The sequence below is a fragment of the Eschscholzia californica genome, unplaced genomic scaffold (genome assembly GCF_041429995.1).
Source record: "Eschscholzia californica isolate CP2 unplaced genomic scaffold, dmEscCali1.0.p SCAF_5, whole genome shotgun sequence".
NCBI classification, from domain to species: Eukaryota; Viridiplantae; Streptophyta; class Magnoliopsida; order Ranunculales; family Papaveraceae; genus Eschscholzia; species Eschscholzia californica.
Genome location: NW_028238472.1, coordinates 44,014,834 through 44,030,919, shown reverse-complemented (window position 1 = coordinate 44,030,919; position 16,086 = coordinate 44,014,834). Strand labels below are relative to the sequence as shown.

At 36.4% G+C, this 16,086-nt stretch overlaps 1 protein-coding gene across 2 annotated transcripts; it reads right to left on the bottom strand.

The window, feature by feature from the left end:
* Window positions 1-543: 543 nt before the first annotated feature.
* Window positions 544-5,931, bottom strand: LOC147539516 (2-dehydro-3-deoxyphosphooctonate aldolase). 2 transcript variants are annotated; one of them, XM_086641915.1, is made up of 14 exons: window positions 5,828-5,931; window positions 5,594-5,670; window positions 5,395-5,492; window positions 5,196-5,292; window positions 4,839-4,904; window positions 4,359-4,418; window positions 4,114-4,188; window positions 3,693-3,777; window positions 2,658-2,716; window positions 2,057-2,101; window positions 1,738-1,836; window positions 1,570-1,617; window positions 1,435-1,482; window positions 544-801 (listed from the first exon to the last, which is right to left on the bottom strand). In XM_086641915.1, exons 2-14 carry the CDS (start codon window positions 5,639-5,641, stop codon window positions 742-744), a joined length of 888 nt encoding a protein of 295 aa, XP_086498041.1. In that variant the 5' UTR covers window positions 5,642-5,670; window positions 5,828-5,931; the 3' UTR covers window positions 544-741. The 2 variants fall into 2 exon arrangements, with proteins under 2 accessions (XP_086498041.1, XP_086498042.1); XM_086641916.1 differs by lacking the exon at window positions 5,828-5,931 and having other exon boundaries at window positions 5,594-5,751.
* Window positions 5,932-16,086: the final 10,155 nt, after the last annotated feature.

The window sequence follows — 16,086 nt, the reverse complement described above, 5'->3', positions numbered from 1 at the left end:
ATGAAGTTCAATTTCTCCATCTCATTGAAGAAGCCATCATCATCACCTTTTCTTTGTCCCAAATATGAAACATTTTGAAGAAGCCATCATCACCTTTTTTGACCAATTGGAACTCCCAAAATTTGCCATTGAAAAACAAATTGGTGTATGATTTTCGGGTTGCATGTCATCTTTTACGTGTTCAGTCACGCGGAGTAAGAAACCCTTGTTTCTCTCCTGTGCAGTTCAAGTGGAAGTCGTGGTAGTCCTAGGAGGCCGGTTGTGTAGGTTAGTCAAAAAATTGGGGTCGACCGCAGGCCCAACAATGGTAGCCGGCTCCAATTGGTCGGGCCATTTCTATCTCCCCATGGCCTGACCAATTGGAACCGGCCACATCCCCATTCAGCATGTTGTCGGCCCCAATTACTAGGCCAAACAACGTTTTTTTAAAATAAATATTCTGCGCTTACCAAGAGCTTTGATCAGTATTGGTCCAAAGAGAAGAAAAAATGTATACACAAGGTCTGAACTTGATCAATATTTAAATAAAATCATAAACAGTTATGAGGTTTGGAATAAAATTTTCATTAAACTTGGATTTCAAATTTAAAACGGTAACATGAGTTGAAGGTTGAATTTCAAAGACAATGGAATCATGCTTGTAGGAAGAACCCTAATAAATGTCAATCCAAAACTACCAACTCAATCTAAAACATCAAGCACCAACGCTGCTACGACCTTCCTTTCTTTACTTCAAGATTTCTACTCCTCGGAAAAAGGTGTTAGATCCAGCTTGAATGATTCTTTTCCTTTGCTAGCTCTCTTTATCGAGGACAAAACGAAAATAAAACATGTTAGATTCAACCATGAATGCTTATAACACTTGAAACTGTTACTTGATTCGGTAAATTCCATCTAAATTCATGAATAATATATTGCATCTAAAGATATTATTGAATTGAAATCAACCCATTATTTAGAAGAGGTTCATATAACCTCTCATCCCCACCCATCTCTTAGACATATAGAACAGAATCATGCGGGGAGCCGCTGAAGTTTTCAATAAGGTGGCGTTGTTTGTTTTTCAACTACAGATCTGAAATCTGACTTGGGATCTGAATTGACTTGAATCAGATTGCAAAATGTTTGTTTTCACATGACTCGTGCATCTGACTCATCAGAATAGCTGACTAATGTTGATTTTTGGTCCAGTCGAGTCACGAATAAAGCAAATCTGAATTAAGAGAATCCTATTGCCAAAGATGACTTATAATGACTCTTGTGGCCTTGCCTGGAGCAACTCAGACTCAGATGAGACAAGACAGATTCAGACGATAAAAGAACAAACACTACAGGATTGGTGCTGCCAAGTTTCAACGCCAACCTCTAGCAACAGCTTGCATAGATGAATATTATTTCTCTACAAGGAATAAGGATGAAAGTTTCAAAGCTTACCGAAATCGCTACAAGCTCCTGTAACAGCTCTTCTAGATGCCGCAAAGGCTGTACAATTACAACAATACCATCATAAGAGAAAGTAAAACATATTTCAAGTAAACTAGATTCCTCATATAACTACAAACTACTCACCCATTGTGTTGGACCATCAACCGGCGCATTTAGAGGATCATCATGTACCTTACGATCAATTAGTACCAATCATTTAGTCTTTTAAGACGACCAGAAAAGGAAAAAATACAAGGTATCAAAATGAAACAAATTTATAAATTCACATCAGCACTGGTTCTGAAGCAATACCTCCATGAAGATCCCATCCACCCCGACAGCAACCGACGTCCTTGCTATGCAAGGAATCAGTTCGCGAAGACCTCCACTAGCAACTCCTCCACCATCCAGCTAGTTTAGAAAAAGAAATACTTTCAATAATTTTCGCTAAGAAACAACATCAACAATACTAATTTAAGTTATTTATAGGTTTATTTCTTATTTTATGGTTTTATCTAATTTTTCCTGAAAACAAAGCAATCTTCGTCAAAATTAGTATGTTTCTACATTATAATAAGAAAAATACACGAATTGCATTTGTTAACTAGAATGAAAATTTAAATGATCTGACCTTTTTCCCTGCAGGTTGTTGCAGTGAATGGGTAACATCTGCTACCTGCGGTAAGAGCAGTGCCCATTAGATAATAGGGCATCAAATCGGTCATACCATATTACCATGAGCAGAAAGCTTCGTCACATAATAAACATCACTAGATTTGGACCTCTCTTTTTATGTAATAGCACTATAGCAGCCAAATGTTGACGAATGGTCGTATTGTGAATCGTTTTTTAGTATAAATCGTATCTCCAAATTAAATCGGCAATCTTAATATTTGTTTTGTCCAATAATATACATAGATACTTATCGATTAATTGTATAGAATATGTACAATTTAATAAGACAGTCAATACATTTGACTTCGATATGGATTCTTTCCTTGCAGTCTCAATCAAATTGCGCAACTTGAGTCGTAATTACATGATTTTGACACCACTGATTGGCATAGCAGTCTCTTGGTTGGTGATAACAGAAGCACACATAAGATGCACTGTGAAAATAGGTCAAGATAAATTACGAGTTACTATGGAACGATTGTTCCTTATCCTAGACAAATATTACTTACAGAAACAATGTAAACAGTGAAGAAAAATCAAATTAGCAGTGTACTTACAATGGGGCAATTGGCTTCCCTCATCCACTCCAAGTTCCGTGGGTCAACAATCAAATCATCTGGAAACCAAATTCAAAATTCAGAAGGGAAGCATTTTAACATGGCTACAGTTTATTCTATATTACTTTTAAAGAAACTCTAGACATCCAAAATTACATTGAGAGGGATGTCATAGGAAAACTGGACTTAATAAGGAACCAGCTTACATACGAGAATCTACCAAAAAGGCCATGGAGTATTTAAAGAAAGGAAAAAGTATTAGCAAGGTCACAGTTCTGAACAATGCCATCAATAGGGGTTAACACCCATGGGTGTATGTATAACACATGAGTTCTAGCTGTTTTAAGCAACTGTTTTTTCCTTCTGAATAACCCTAACAATATACAAGTCACATGTATAACCCTCACTGGCATTTTGTTTTTCAACATATATTCATGAATAAATGAGTCAGCTTCCTCAATGTGTGTAGATATATAATTAATGAATAAATATAGTTACTATGGACTACAACCTTCGAGACATAACAAACTTAAGTTTGATTGATTGCAACTTGTGAGCCCCGTTAGAGGTTTTGTTTGTCATTTATGGTAATTGCATTGATTATGATGTTGGTTTAGTGATGGAATGTCTTAATTTTCAAAATTTCATGCCCGACTTCAGGCATTACAAATAACGATTCTTGTAGTACAAGTTGTGCTTTTCGACAAACTTGTGGGAGGAGTAGATAACAAATATAGAGACAAATACAATAACCACATATGGACTTATATCTGTCCTTCAGATATCTTCTAATATGAACTACAACCTCAGTTTAGGCAGTATAGGCTCCACTCGCTATCGAGATACCTTTTGCAAATATTATCTTCCCCACTCGCTATTGATTGTATTGTAGGAGTAGATGACAAATATAGAGACAAATACAATAGCTTAGTGAACTATGAACACAGTTACACAGTTAACTTTTAAATTTTAATCGGAGAAACTTTAAATGCATGTAGATATATTTTAAGATGAAATCAACACAAAATAACTTACTATAGCCAAACATGGTTCCTCTCTCACAAACCATTACATTTGGGTTTCCAGCCAACCTAACCTTCTCTGCAGAATTTGCCATAACCTGTCAAATGAAAATAAGCATATGAGTAAATATTTGTTTTAACTGATTACCCCCTAAAACCTGCTCATCGAGAAAAATTTAAACCCCTGAGGCTTATGAGAATAAGAAAGCCAAGAAATCGAAGGTGAATAGCAGAAAATATAAATGTGTAACAGTTATAACTAGAGGAGACCTAGGAGAAAAGGGTACAGGTTTATAAATTACCCTAAGCTATAGAATTTTTAATATATGAAAGTTTCCCAAATGATGTTTTTCGTATATACGTAAGTTAGGGATATGACTTTCTTTAATCATCGGAATGAAGTATTTGCTTATATATATTTCATCAACACTTACAGAAGGAGCACAGAATTGGCCTTTTTTTATGTTTATAATTTTGCCGGTCTTCGCAGCTGCAACTAAAAGATCTGTCTGTCATAAACAAAATGAAAGAAAAGGTTAATCTTAAAGCTTAGACGCATCAACTGAGGATTAACATATATTAGGACCGTACACTGTTCACTTTCAGAGTTAAATAATGAGTAAAGAGTCAGAAACAAAAACAGTTAGGAAGAAAAGAAAAAACATATTCCTTTACTAACCTGTCGGCATAGGAAAGCAGGAATCTGTATGATATCTGCAACTTTCCCAACAGCTTCACACTACATGAAATTAACTTCATCAGAAACACATAACTAGGACTTCCACATAGATTACAATTGCTGGTATATAAAGAACTATTTCTAAACCGTAATGGCAGATCAAAGATAGAGTCAGATAAGATAAAAGGAAGTGTTTCAAGGAGCTGAACATGATAAAAGAACAAAATGTGTGGCAATTTAAGGAAAATAAAATTGGAAGTGAATGTGAGTGAAGCTTGTCTTCTGAGTGAATCAAAATTCTTTTTATAAGTCGATTGGTGTTGAATATATAGTTTCCTAGACATGTCAAGTAAGAAATGGGTCTGTCGATAATGGGTCTTAAACAAAGTACTCCTATAATAATATCTCCTCTTTTCTTCATTACAAATTTGAAATACAAACAAAAAGTTGAATCAGAAAAGAAGAAACCAACTGTTTTACCTGGCTACTTTCATGCACATCAGTAACAATAGGAAGATCAAATGCTAGTTTAACCTTCTCAAGAATCTGCATTACCCAAACAACAAAAAGAAATTAGAGTAGGGAAAAAAAGAAAATATTTGATAGATTGAATGATGATTAGTGTGACGCCCTAAGCCTTAGCAATTATCGATGTTGTTCCCGCTTTAGACACCTCAAGCACAAGCCCGCGAGTACGAGGTTTTGTTCTTGGCGAAGGCTCCACGCGCCCACCCAAAAGGTCTCGACACATATTAAGCTTGAGCGTTCACCTATAGCCCAGGCTCTGGACAGTCTCGCGAACGATGTGGGACTATCACAATTAGTAGGAGTGGGTACCTTCAATCCTTGATCCAACCCAGGACCTCTAAATGATTTCGAAGACGTACGATTAGCTTTGTCAAAGCTAGATTTGAAAACCAATGGCACACCAACTCTATATAGTATGAAAGAACAACATTAATTAGTTTAGAGGTGTTAAACTTGAAAACAAATCAAAACCCAAGTTTCATTTGAATCAAAGGATATAGTAAATTACTTGGAAGAGATGGTTTTGATATGTTTGGCCATTTTGAAAATGTGTTCCTCTGATTCAATCACATTGGGACCTGCTAGCAGAAAGAATTCTTCAGCACCCTGTTATTATTAACAAAAAGAGAAAACAACATTAATTGGGAAGAATTAAAAAATGTTAAAGTTGGATCTAATTTGATTAGTGAAGGAAGAAACTAATTAACCTTGAGTTGGTTAAACAGATCTGATGTGGGGAAGGAGGAAGAACTCATTGTGTCTCAATCAGAGTAGTAGTAGTTCACTAATCAGTAGTCAAATGAAGCAAATCATAATTTGATTAAGCAAAATTAGTGATGAAGAAATCAATTTTGAAATAATAATCAATATTTTGGTTTACATGGAGATTAGCAGAAAAACGATAGGTAGTTAGAATGGAGAGAGAGAGAGAGAGAGAATACCTGGTTCGGTTATGGAGTTCGTTCTTGCTGGCTGCTGGTAATCCCGTGTGGGAGAGAAGAAGGTTGTATTTTTAGGCGCCCCAGCTTTGTGTCGAAGGCGCCCCAATTTTCTGATCCATGGAAAGGTTTGGTTTTAGTACATGGGTCTTTCAGTCATTTCTCTCCCTCTAACGGCATAATAAAATGTTCAAAACGACACTTTTACCCCCATCAATAAAATGTGGGGGTTTCAGTAAAGAGCATTATGAAAAGGCGGGGGTTTCAGTAATTCTCCCCTTTTAGTTTCAGATCAAACCCAATATTTTGCAAAAGGTGTTGCTATACAATACCGTATTATTACTCGGTTACACCATGTAATTGGCTAAAAGACTACCAAAAAATGAAGGTTTAAAGCCCCTCGTGTGCATTTAGGATCTAGGTGCATCGTCTGTCTTACGTGGCTAATATGACATGGGACAATTTTCCTTAAAGTCCAAACGCATAGCACGATACGTCTTGGTGTCCTCGCGAGATCAGCTTTGCAACCACGCCTTCGAGATTTTTGCTTGACACTTCATCAACTAATGGCTTCCACACAATCTCAGCCTTGAGTCGGCTTCACTCTACTGGGGCCTAACCCTTTGAAATTTCTATAGATGTCGAATTCGTTGCGCTTGAAAGCCCACTTCAGTAGTATGCTTGTCACATCCAATATGTGACTCCCCTATCTGAACAGATATTAGTATGTTTGCATGATCTCACGTTCGACAACTTTCCTGATGTCATATTCCATAATTGGAGACGACTGCTTGGGAATCTCTAGTTCATCAATATCCATGATAGTGGAGGCCTAGCTTTAGCTAGGTTTCATTAGGTTCCGAGTGATTGGCTCTGACCATCTGAACCTCTTCGATTGGCTAAGACTCTGTTGAGGCAAGACTTCATTTTACTTCTTCAACATTTACAAATCTCTTTTCATGACACTCTACTCATTGGTTTGAGTTTCTACAAGTTTATCAGTTTGGGTAGCCATAGAGGCCAATTCATTTGTATCTGCCTGAGCTATATCCAGGGACAGATCCATGGAGGTGCAGCCGCACCCCCTGGATCCTCCCGAAAAAAAAAATAGTAGTAGTAATGTTTATTTTATATATATAGTTATATATAAATATATATCTTCTAGTGTAGTAAAATAACTTAAAAGAATGTCCTGGCTTAGTGGTTAAAGCGGAGGTAGGAGTTGAGTTGTGGGCAAGGGGGAGCTTGGGGTTATGGGTTCGAGTCTCACTATAAACCATTTGAAGTATTTTAACATTTTTTATATATTGAAATTATTCAATTCAACTACCCTAAATTCCTAAAAAATTCAATTCATTTACCATAAATCCTATAAAATTCAATTCATCTACCATAAATCTCTACAAACTTCAATTCATCTATCATAAACCCTATAAATTCAACAAAAAAAAAAGACAAGTTATTGTGACTGCCATGGATTTTGTTGAATCATCAAGAGCTACAATTCGATATCTAGGAGACCATGCGTGCGTGGTCATCATTAGTTTGGAGTGTTTTTATTTTTGTGAAAAACATAATATTGAAGTTGTTGATCTTAATGGTTCATACATAGTTCAAGGGGGAAGCAGGAGGAATGCACAACAAATTACAAACTCTTATCACTATCAAGTAGAGATTTTCTATACAGTTATTGATATCCAATTTCAAGAATTAAATGTTCGTTTCACTGAGAAGAATACTGAGTTGCTCCGTTGTATGGCATGTTTGAGTCCATCTAGATGTTTTTCCCTTTTCTAGAAAAGTAAGTTGATGCGTCTTGGTGAATTTTATCCGTGAGATTTCAGTAGTCTTCAAACTATGCTACTTAGTTCTCAACTTAATAATTACATTTTCGATGTGAGGCAGGATGATGATTTCTCAAATTTAGATGGGATTGAAGCTCTTGCTAGAACATTGGTGGAAACTAAGAGAGATTAAACATATCATTTAGTTTATTTTCTTATCACTTCAGCACTAGGTACAAAGTACTTTGACTTTAAATGAGGTATTTAGATGATACTTGAAGACTTCTCTAGGAACTCCGACCCAAAATGATGTTGTAGGCCCAAAGAGATGTTCACCACTATGAATTCTAGTTAGACCTCTCTCTTATGCTCTTTTTTGCCGAACACCAATTATAGTGAAGTTATTCCCTTGGGGCGGGTCTGATGTTTGTCTAACCCATCAGAGAAGCAAAATAAGGTTTAGAAGTTTTGTTCCCAGTAAAAACTTATCGAAACACCTTTTCAATATATTTTCAGTCGAACTACCGCTGTCGACGATCATCCTTTGTATGTCCCATCCTTTGATCGTGGTTGTGATTACTAGTGTGTTATCGTAAGGTGTGAGTATGCGCTTGAGGTCGTCATCAGTGAAAATGATTGGTGGAGTTGCGATCTTAGTCTTCTTAAACGGAGGTGCGCGACCTCGGGCATCCTTTAGGTAGTTTTTCGAGTTTGGTTTGAAGCCCCCTACTAGTCCTCCAGCAATGAAGTAGATCACGCCTTGTCTCGTTTATTATTGGTCGCACTCTGCAATATCAACAGTGTTGTCTACTCGGTTGTCGTTGGTGACAACTTTGGTCAGTTTGATCCTATGTCGGTTGGTCGGGGCCTCGGGATAAATCGGACGAGCTCCCTATTCGGCTCAGACGATGTTCTTTTTATGAAACTTCCAAGTTTCTCTTCCTAGCCAAGTCTATGATACTCAAGTGCATGCAAATTTCGTTCAGTGATCCTATTATATATCTGCGACAGACGCACCAATTAAAGGCATCCCTTGGTGTCTTATTAAAGCGCACAAAAGGTATGTATTTTTTGGTGGTTGTTCGACTCTTTTAGGATGGTAAAAATTTTCGTCCTGGTAGAGTTCAATGGGGTATACTTGTAGTCGACTTTCTGGTTTTTGTATTTCTTATTCGAACTTCTGACATTTGTGGATGGGCACTTGTGCCAACTCCAAGCGAGAGGGGTGGAGGCCCAAAATTTGAATTTTGCGCCTCCACCCTCTCTCCAATCCTAGCCTCTTGGGGCTGAGCCTCAACTCATCACCAAGAAGTGTGTTCTGTCGATTCAACACATTGAGTCGACCGAAGGCTGGTCACATGACCGTTGGGAGTGCCCAACGATCTTGTTACCAGTATATCTTGGCCGTTGGATGTGCTCCAACGGCCAGAAATGGGTTCCACCCCTATAAATAGGGGTCGAACCCATACTTCCCCTCTCACTCCCAATTCTCTTTTTTTTCATTTTCTCTCAATTTCTTTCTATCTCTTCCACTCTCTCTAATTTATTTCTCATACGCTCTATTTTCTTTCTTCATATAATAGATCCCCGAGATGTTCAATAAATGTCCAACAAAAGGTTTATGAAGTTGATCTCTCCTAACTTCCCGACTGTTGAATTAGAGAGCGATGATGCCGGAGAAACATCACCACACATTGCCTTAACATTTTATGAAATTTTTAATGATTCTTATGCGAAGAAAAGCTCCACGGATTCAGTATGCTCGAGATGAAGGTATTTTACTTGTTAATTATTTTTTTCAAATTCACGTATGATGCGGTGACCGGAAGAAATAAAAAATATAATGTATTTTGGCAAAAATATCCGATGAATATAATGCAAAGGCGGTCGGAGAACGTACGATAAGGAGTTGTAAATCTCGTTTCAATGAGATAAACTCTGAATGTCAAAACTTTAATCTCTTTATTTCTATTTTTTTTACTTCATAATATAAACTTAATATAAGTCTTATTTCTTTCAGTTCCATAGATCACTTGAGAATTTTTTTAAAATAAAAAACCACAAAGGAAAAGCTTATAGATTTAAACATGTTTACAAAATTTCGATGACCCACAACAAGTGGATGTCAAAAATGTCAGGTGTGACAACATCCGGCAAAAGAGATTCTAGTTCCAATCCAACTGAGGAAAGACCAATTGGTCGTAAACAAGGCAAAACAAATGCAAGAGTTAGAGAAAATTTTAGAATTTCTAGTATTAAATATAAAGAAGCCAATAGTTCTTCAAAAGCTCCAGTTGATGGATATTGGGAAGTGAGAGACGAAGAAGCATGTAGAAGAACAATTGATATGTATGAAGTTGTGTAAATACAACGAGAAAATGCACAGGTGGAACGGGTGAATGCACGGTTCAACAAGAAAACCTACGAATACAACAAGAATACAAGAACCACAAAATACAATATGCTAGAGATCAATATTGTGTGAACTTAATGATGATTGATGCTAGAACTCTTAACGAAGATGGTGCACGAATGCTCAAGGCAACACGAGATGCTTATATGGTAGGTCTTCCACGAGACCCAAGAAACTCTTTTTAGTTATCTTTAATAATCATTGGTGTTTAGTCGTACTTAAGTAGATTTAAATTTTTAATCAAATAATTGTAATCATTGTTGTTTAATCGAACTTCAGTAAATTTAAATTTTCAATCAAGTTGTTGCAATCATTGTTGTTAATCGAAATTCAATAAATTTAAATTTTTAATCAAATAGTTGTAATCCCTTTAATTAATTGGTTGGGTAGAAAAGTGGTAAATTAAAATTTTGAAAATTTGAAAAAATAAATTGAAATAGTTTACGCCCGTGTTTCGCACATGCACAATATCACACACGTGTTTCCCAAATGCACAAATTTTAGGCCTACGCGGCTACGCCTCTAGTGGGTTAGAGTTGATTTTTGAGTCTGAGTTGAAAACGTAATTTTTTAGGCCTGAGAGCGACTCCAATGTGTAGGGGATTGGGGCTCCCAATTTGAATTTGGGAGCCCCAACCCCCAACCTTTGGAGTCCAACCCGGAGCCCCGAGGCTGGGCTCCCGGTGGGGCTGGGAGCCCCATGCTCCCCGGCTCCCGAATGGGAGCCCGGGCTGGGGGGCTCCCAGCCCCTAATGTGACCGTTCGGGTGTTCCCAACGGTCACATTTGGGTGGATTTCCTAAAAAGGGGATCCACCCCACTTTATTTTATTTTTTTAAATTGATTTTTTTAATCTTGTTATTATTTTAAATATTTCTTTTTTAAGTATTTTTCTCTAATTTTTATTTTTTTTGTGTTTATCTTTTTGAAATTATCTCTCTCGAATAATATCACATTTTAATTCATAGTCGAAATCTAATCATTCATAGTCGAAATTTAAAATCAAAATTTCGGACACATACTTCGCACACGTATATTATTTTGATTTGGGAGCCCCGGTTGGGAGACCGACGTTAAATAGAGAAAAGCGCCGGGGCTCCCAAAATTGGGAGTCCGATCCCCACATTAGAGTTGCCCTAAGCCCCTCTTGGTTGCAGCTTCTCTTGTCACCATTCCAATCTTCCTTATCGGTTGTTTTACAAATAAAGCTAACTACGTGGCAAATAAATCAATTTTATAGTACATGCTGAAAAATCGATTTTATACTAGGAATGGGGAAACATCTTATAATAACTCTCACTTCTTTCATCAAAAAAAAAAAAAAAAAACTCTCACTTTTTTTTTGAAACTTAGTAACTAAAGAACCATTTTCTATCCAGACTTTGTGTTTTGGTAAGTTCATTTGGCGATTGATTCATTACGGTGCTAAATGTCGCTATCATATGTATAATTCATAAGTTATAACAAACACCTCGTCCGGTTTCTGCCATTTTAAACAATAATGCCACCTAACAGGATGATTCAACTGGTGACCTTACAAATGAAAACATGAGATTTTGACCAAATAGATCAAAATAATATTGAAAATAGGTGAAAAAGCAGCAAACATTTCATAATAGTCATTCAGGTCAAAAAAACATATAAAGACTAAAATACTCTTTCGCGTAATTAATTCTTAATTTCTCTAAAACCTTAAATACATATAACTTTTTGATTAAATTTAGGATTTGCAAAGAACTCGGGAAAACAATATTTTTTCCCGGGAAGCCAATTTAAGGTAAGGGCGGGATTATGCAAATTGGGTTTGTAAGTATTGGAAACCGAGTTTGCAAGATATAAAGGGTTATTTCCCAAATAACCCCCAACTTTAGATCAGCTTCCTGCCTAGCCCCTACTGTATCAAAAATACCCATATTGCACCCTTTTTGAGTTACAGTTATAACTCTGTTAACCAGTCATCATTTCTCTCTCCTCCATCTCATCACCTCTCTCTGCCACCTCATCGTCTTCATCGGCGAAGGTCGTTGACCGACCAATTTTCCGGCCGATGAACTTCAATTTGCCGGTGAAGACGGTGAGGTGGCAGAAAGAGGTGATGAGATGGAGGAGAGAGAAATGATGACTGGTTAGCGGAGTTATAACGGTAACTCAAAAAGGGGAGCATCTGCGTATTTTTGATAAAGTAGGGGGTTAGGTAGGAAGCTGGTCACAAAATTGGGGGCTATTTGGGAAATAACTCAAATATAAATTGCAAATTGCGGTTGCAAATTGGATTTGCAAAATGTAAATTGCAATTTTAATTTGCAAAATGTAAATTGCAATTTTAATTTGCAAAATGTAAATTGCAATTTTAATTTGCAAAATGTAAATTGCAATTTTGATTTGCAAACTTTGCAGATTGTAATCTCGGGTTGTAGATATTGCAAACTCGATTTGTAAATAAGGAACAAAAACAGTTTGAAGTCTCTTTTCTTGAAATATGAAAATTTTCTTCTTCATCATCATCAGGTAAATTAGGGATTCAGATAGTGTTGCACATGATCATCAATATCAACATCCTCATCAGATTCACCAGCATCATGAAAATTAGTGTTTCGATTTTTCTATGGTTTGTCATCATCAACATCAGATTCCTTTAACTCTTGGTATTGAAACCGTTGGTGGTGTGATGACCAATTTGATCCCAAGAAACACTGCTTTCCCAACTAAGAAATCTCAAGTTTTCACCACTTACCAAAGAAAATGGACTTGGTATCAATACAAAGTAATACTGAAAGCCTGAGATTAGTCCTCGGATTTATTATCTCACAGATTGATGAGTCCAAATTTAGTAACTAATTAGAATCCTAGCAAATCTTAAGAGGTATGGTGAGATTTATTATTTTGTTTTAGTTTGTTTGGTAACTAGTAAGAATCCTAAAAAATTTAGGAGGTAGAGTGAGATTTTATTCCAATACAAATTTTGAATTTAAGAATTCTTAGAATTCAAAAGTCCTAAGACTTTTTGTAATAAAAAACACCAAAGAATCTTGGTTCCTATTAAATCTCATTTTTTAACCGGAACCCTACTTAGAGCAGCTCCAACGTGGGTGGGGCTGGGGCTCCCAATTCAAATTTTGGGAGCCCCAGCCCCAGCCCTCCAACCCGGGAGCCCCGGGGCTGGGCTCCCGGTGGGGCTGGGGGGCTCCCAGCCCCAAATATAGCCGTTGGGGGTCTCCCAACGGCTATTTTGGGGTGGATCCCCTAAAAAGGGGATCCACCCCACCTTATTTTATTTTTTTTTAATTTTTTTTTAAACTAATTTTTTTTTTAATATTCTTATTATTTTAAATACTACTTTTTTAAGTATTTTTCTCTAATTTTTATTTTTGTGTTTTTTTTTGTGTTTATCTTTTTGAAATTATCTCTCTCGAATAATATCACATTTTAATTCATAGTCGAAATCTAATAATTTATAGTCGAAATTTAAAATCAAAATTTCGCACACATACTTCGCACACGTATAATATATTGATTTGGGAGCCCCGATTGGGAGCCCAACGTTGGAATTGAGGAAAGCCCCGGGGCTCCCAAAATTCAGGGGCTCCCAAAATTGGGAGCCCGAGCCCCACGTTGGAGTTGCTCTTAGAAATCTTACTTAGGAGTACCAAACGGACCATGAGTTTTTTTTTTTTCTCATTGTGATTAATTTTTTCACCCAAACAAGTGAACAACCATTTTCCATAAAAACATAATATAGTATTTGACAACTAAAATTTGTTTACTCAAAAAAAAAAAAAAAAAAAAAAAAACTAAAATTTGCATCAAAAAAATAAGTTAAAACAGAAAAGGAAAAATAGAGAAGTTAAAAGGTTCATTGAATGTGGACATCTTGTCTTTTCTCATGTAGTTGTTCTTTGGATGGAAACATTTGTGGTCAGACCTTCTCTTGTTTGTACGACTTTACCAATCCTTAAAAGATATTTTACTAGATGGAATTGTCCCTTCATGTATATTTTCCTTAAAATGCATCTGCCCCTTCATTTTATTTTAGGTTATTTTCTAAATAGTCCCGAACTTTATGACCAGCTTCCTGCTCAAACCCCTACTTTATCAGAAATATTCAAATACCCCATTCTTTTTCAGTTACCATTATATGTCCATTAACTAGTCATTACTCTATCTCCTCCATCTCATCACCTCTTTCTGCCACCTCATCGTCTTCACCAAAGAAGGTCGTCGGTCGGCCAGTTTTCTAGCCGATGACCTTCAAACATAAAAAAAACCTTTTTTTCTCTCTCCTCTTCTTCCCCTCTCTCTCCTCCATCTCATCACCTCTTTCTACCACCTCATCATCTTCACCGGAGAAGGTCGTCGGCCGACCAATTTTCTAGCCGACGACCTTCAAACATAAAAAATAAATTTTTTTCTCTCTCCTCTTCTTCTCTCTCACCAATCTCTCTCTTTAACTAATCTCCCTCTCTTTCTCCAATCTCTCTCTCCTCTCTCTATGACTCCGGCAAGGGGAGGAGCCCCTTCGCGGGAAAAACCAGACCTTGAAGGTCTGGTTTCAAAGTGAAAATCTATTCAGATTCGCTAAACAAAACCAAAGTAAATCTTCATTACCAGATCCAATGATAAGAAACCAAACCAATAGCCAATCTTGTTTTCTTTCAAAACGAAGTAGCTCGAAATTGATCAAAATAATTAACAAAGAAATTATAACTCAAATAAGAACTAACAAGAAATCAGCAAATTGATACACATTATACTCAGATTACGAAATTAAGCACAGATCTGCAACCGTCATGAACTAAATTCCAGCAAAAAGTGTAAATTTATATAAAATCAGAGCAATATCTGTGGAATTGATGCTCTAAAATCAAATGACTAGAACGAGATTATACCTTTCTTCTTTTGGTTCAACGGTAAGAAATCTCTATCTCGTCACTATCTATCTCTGTTTAGGAGAAAATGAGACATTGGTGTTTTTCCGGCAAAATGACTCATCCCCTTCGCCGGAGGCATAGAGAGAGGGAGATTGGAGAGAGAGAAATAGATTAGTTAGAGAGAGAGAACATGAGAGAGAGAATTTTATTTTTGTAATGTTTGAAGGTCGTCGACCGGAAAATTGGCCGGCCGACAACCTTCGCTGGTGAAGACGATGAGGTGGCGAAAGGATGAGGTGGCAAGAGGATGAGGTGGCGGCTCTAGGTGATGAGATGGAGGAGAAAGAGGTGATGACTAATTAACGGACATATAGCGATAACTGAAAAAGGGGGTCATCTGGGTATTTTCGGTAAAGTAGGGGGTTAGGCAGAAAGCTGGTCATAAAGTTGGGGGCTATTTGGGAAATAACCCTTTTATTTTTCTCATTATGCTTATTTCAAAAGAAAAAAAATGTTATTCCGATAAAAATAATATTTTGTATATTTCATTACAAAGGGTTTACGAAAATATTAATAGGTTGTTTGTATCTAAATTTATATGAGGGACATTTCATTTATCCAGGATTATTTGCCAGTTTCTTATATTTTCTCAGTAACAAAATAAGTTATAGTTAACATGTCATAAATAAATTATTTGTAGACACATTTCTGTTTTTGAGGTAAATAGTAATAGTTTTATAAATTATAGTCGATTTGGATGCTAACAAAAAGAAATGCGTTAACTTTTACTGGTTCTCTCAAAATGATAATGTAAGGAAGTAAGAGAAATTATCTTCCATAAAATCGTTTGACAATCACACTTTTTTGTCGCGATTAAGTTAATAGACCTATGTGAAAATATGATTGTAACGTACAATGAAAACTACCCTATTTCTTTAAAACCAATATGTTTTGACAAAATGTTAGTTGAACATCCTGATGCACCCATTTCATCTCTTAATTGTTATACTGGCTCATTGTTTAGGATTATACGTGTGAATTTCGGAAGATCAAAATTAACATCACTTTCTATCTCTTGATGAAGAGTCATGAAAACCAACCGTTTGTTCTAATTTTACGTTGTGAATTTGGGTGGCTCTATAACTGCTCCTATGTGATATATTTCCTTGTCCTTGAAAAAATACTAAATGGTTGGGTG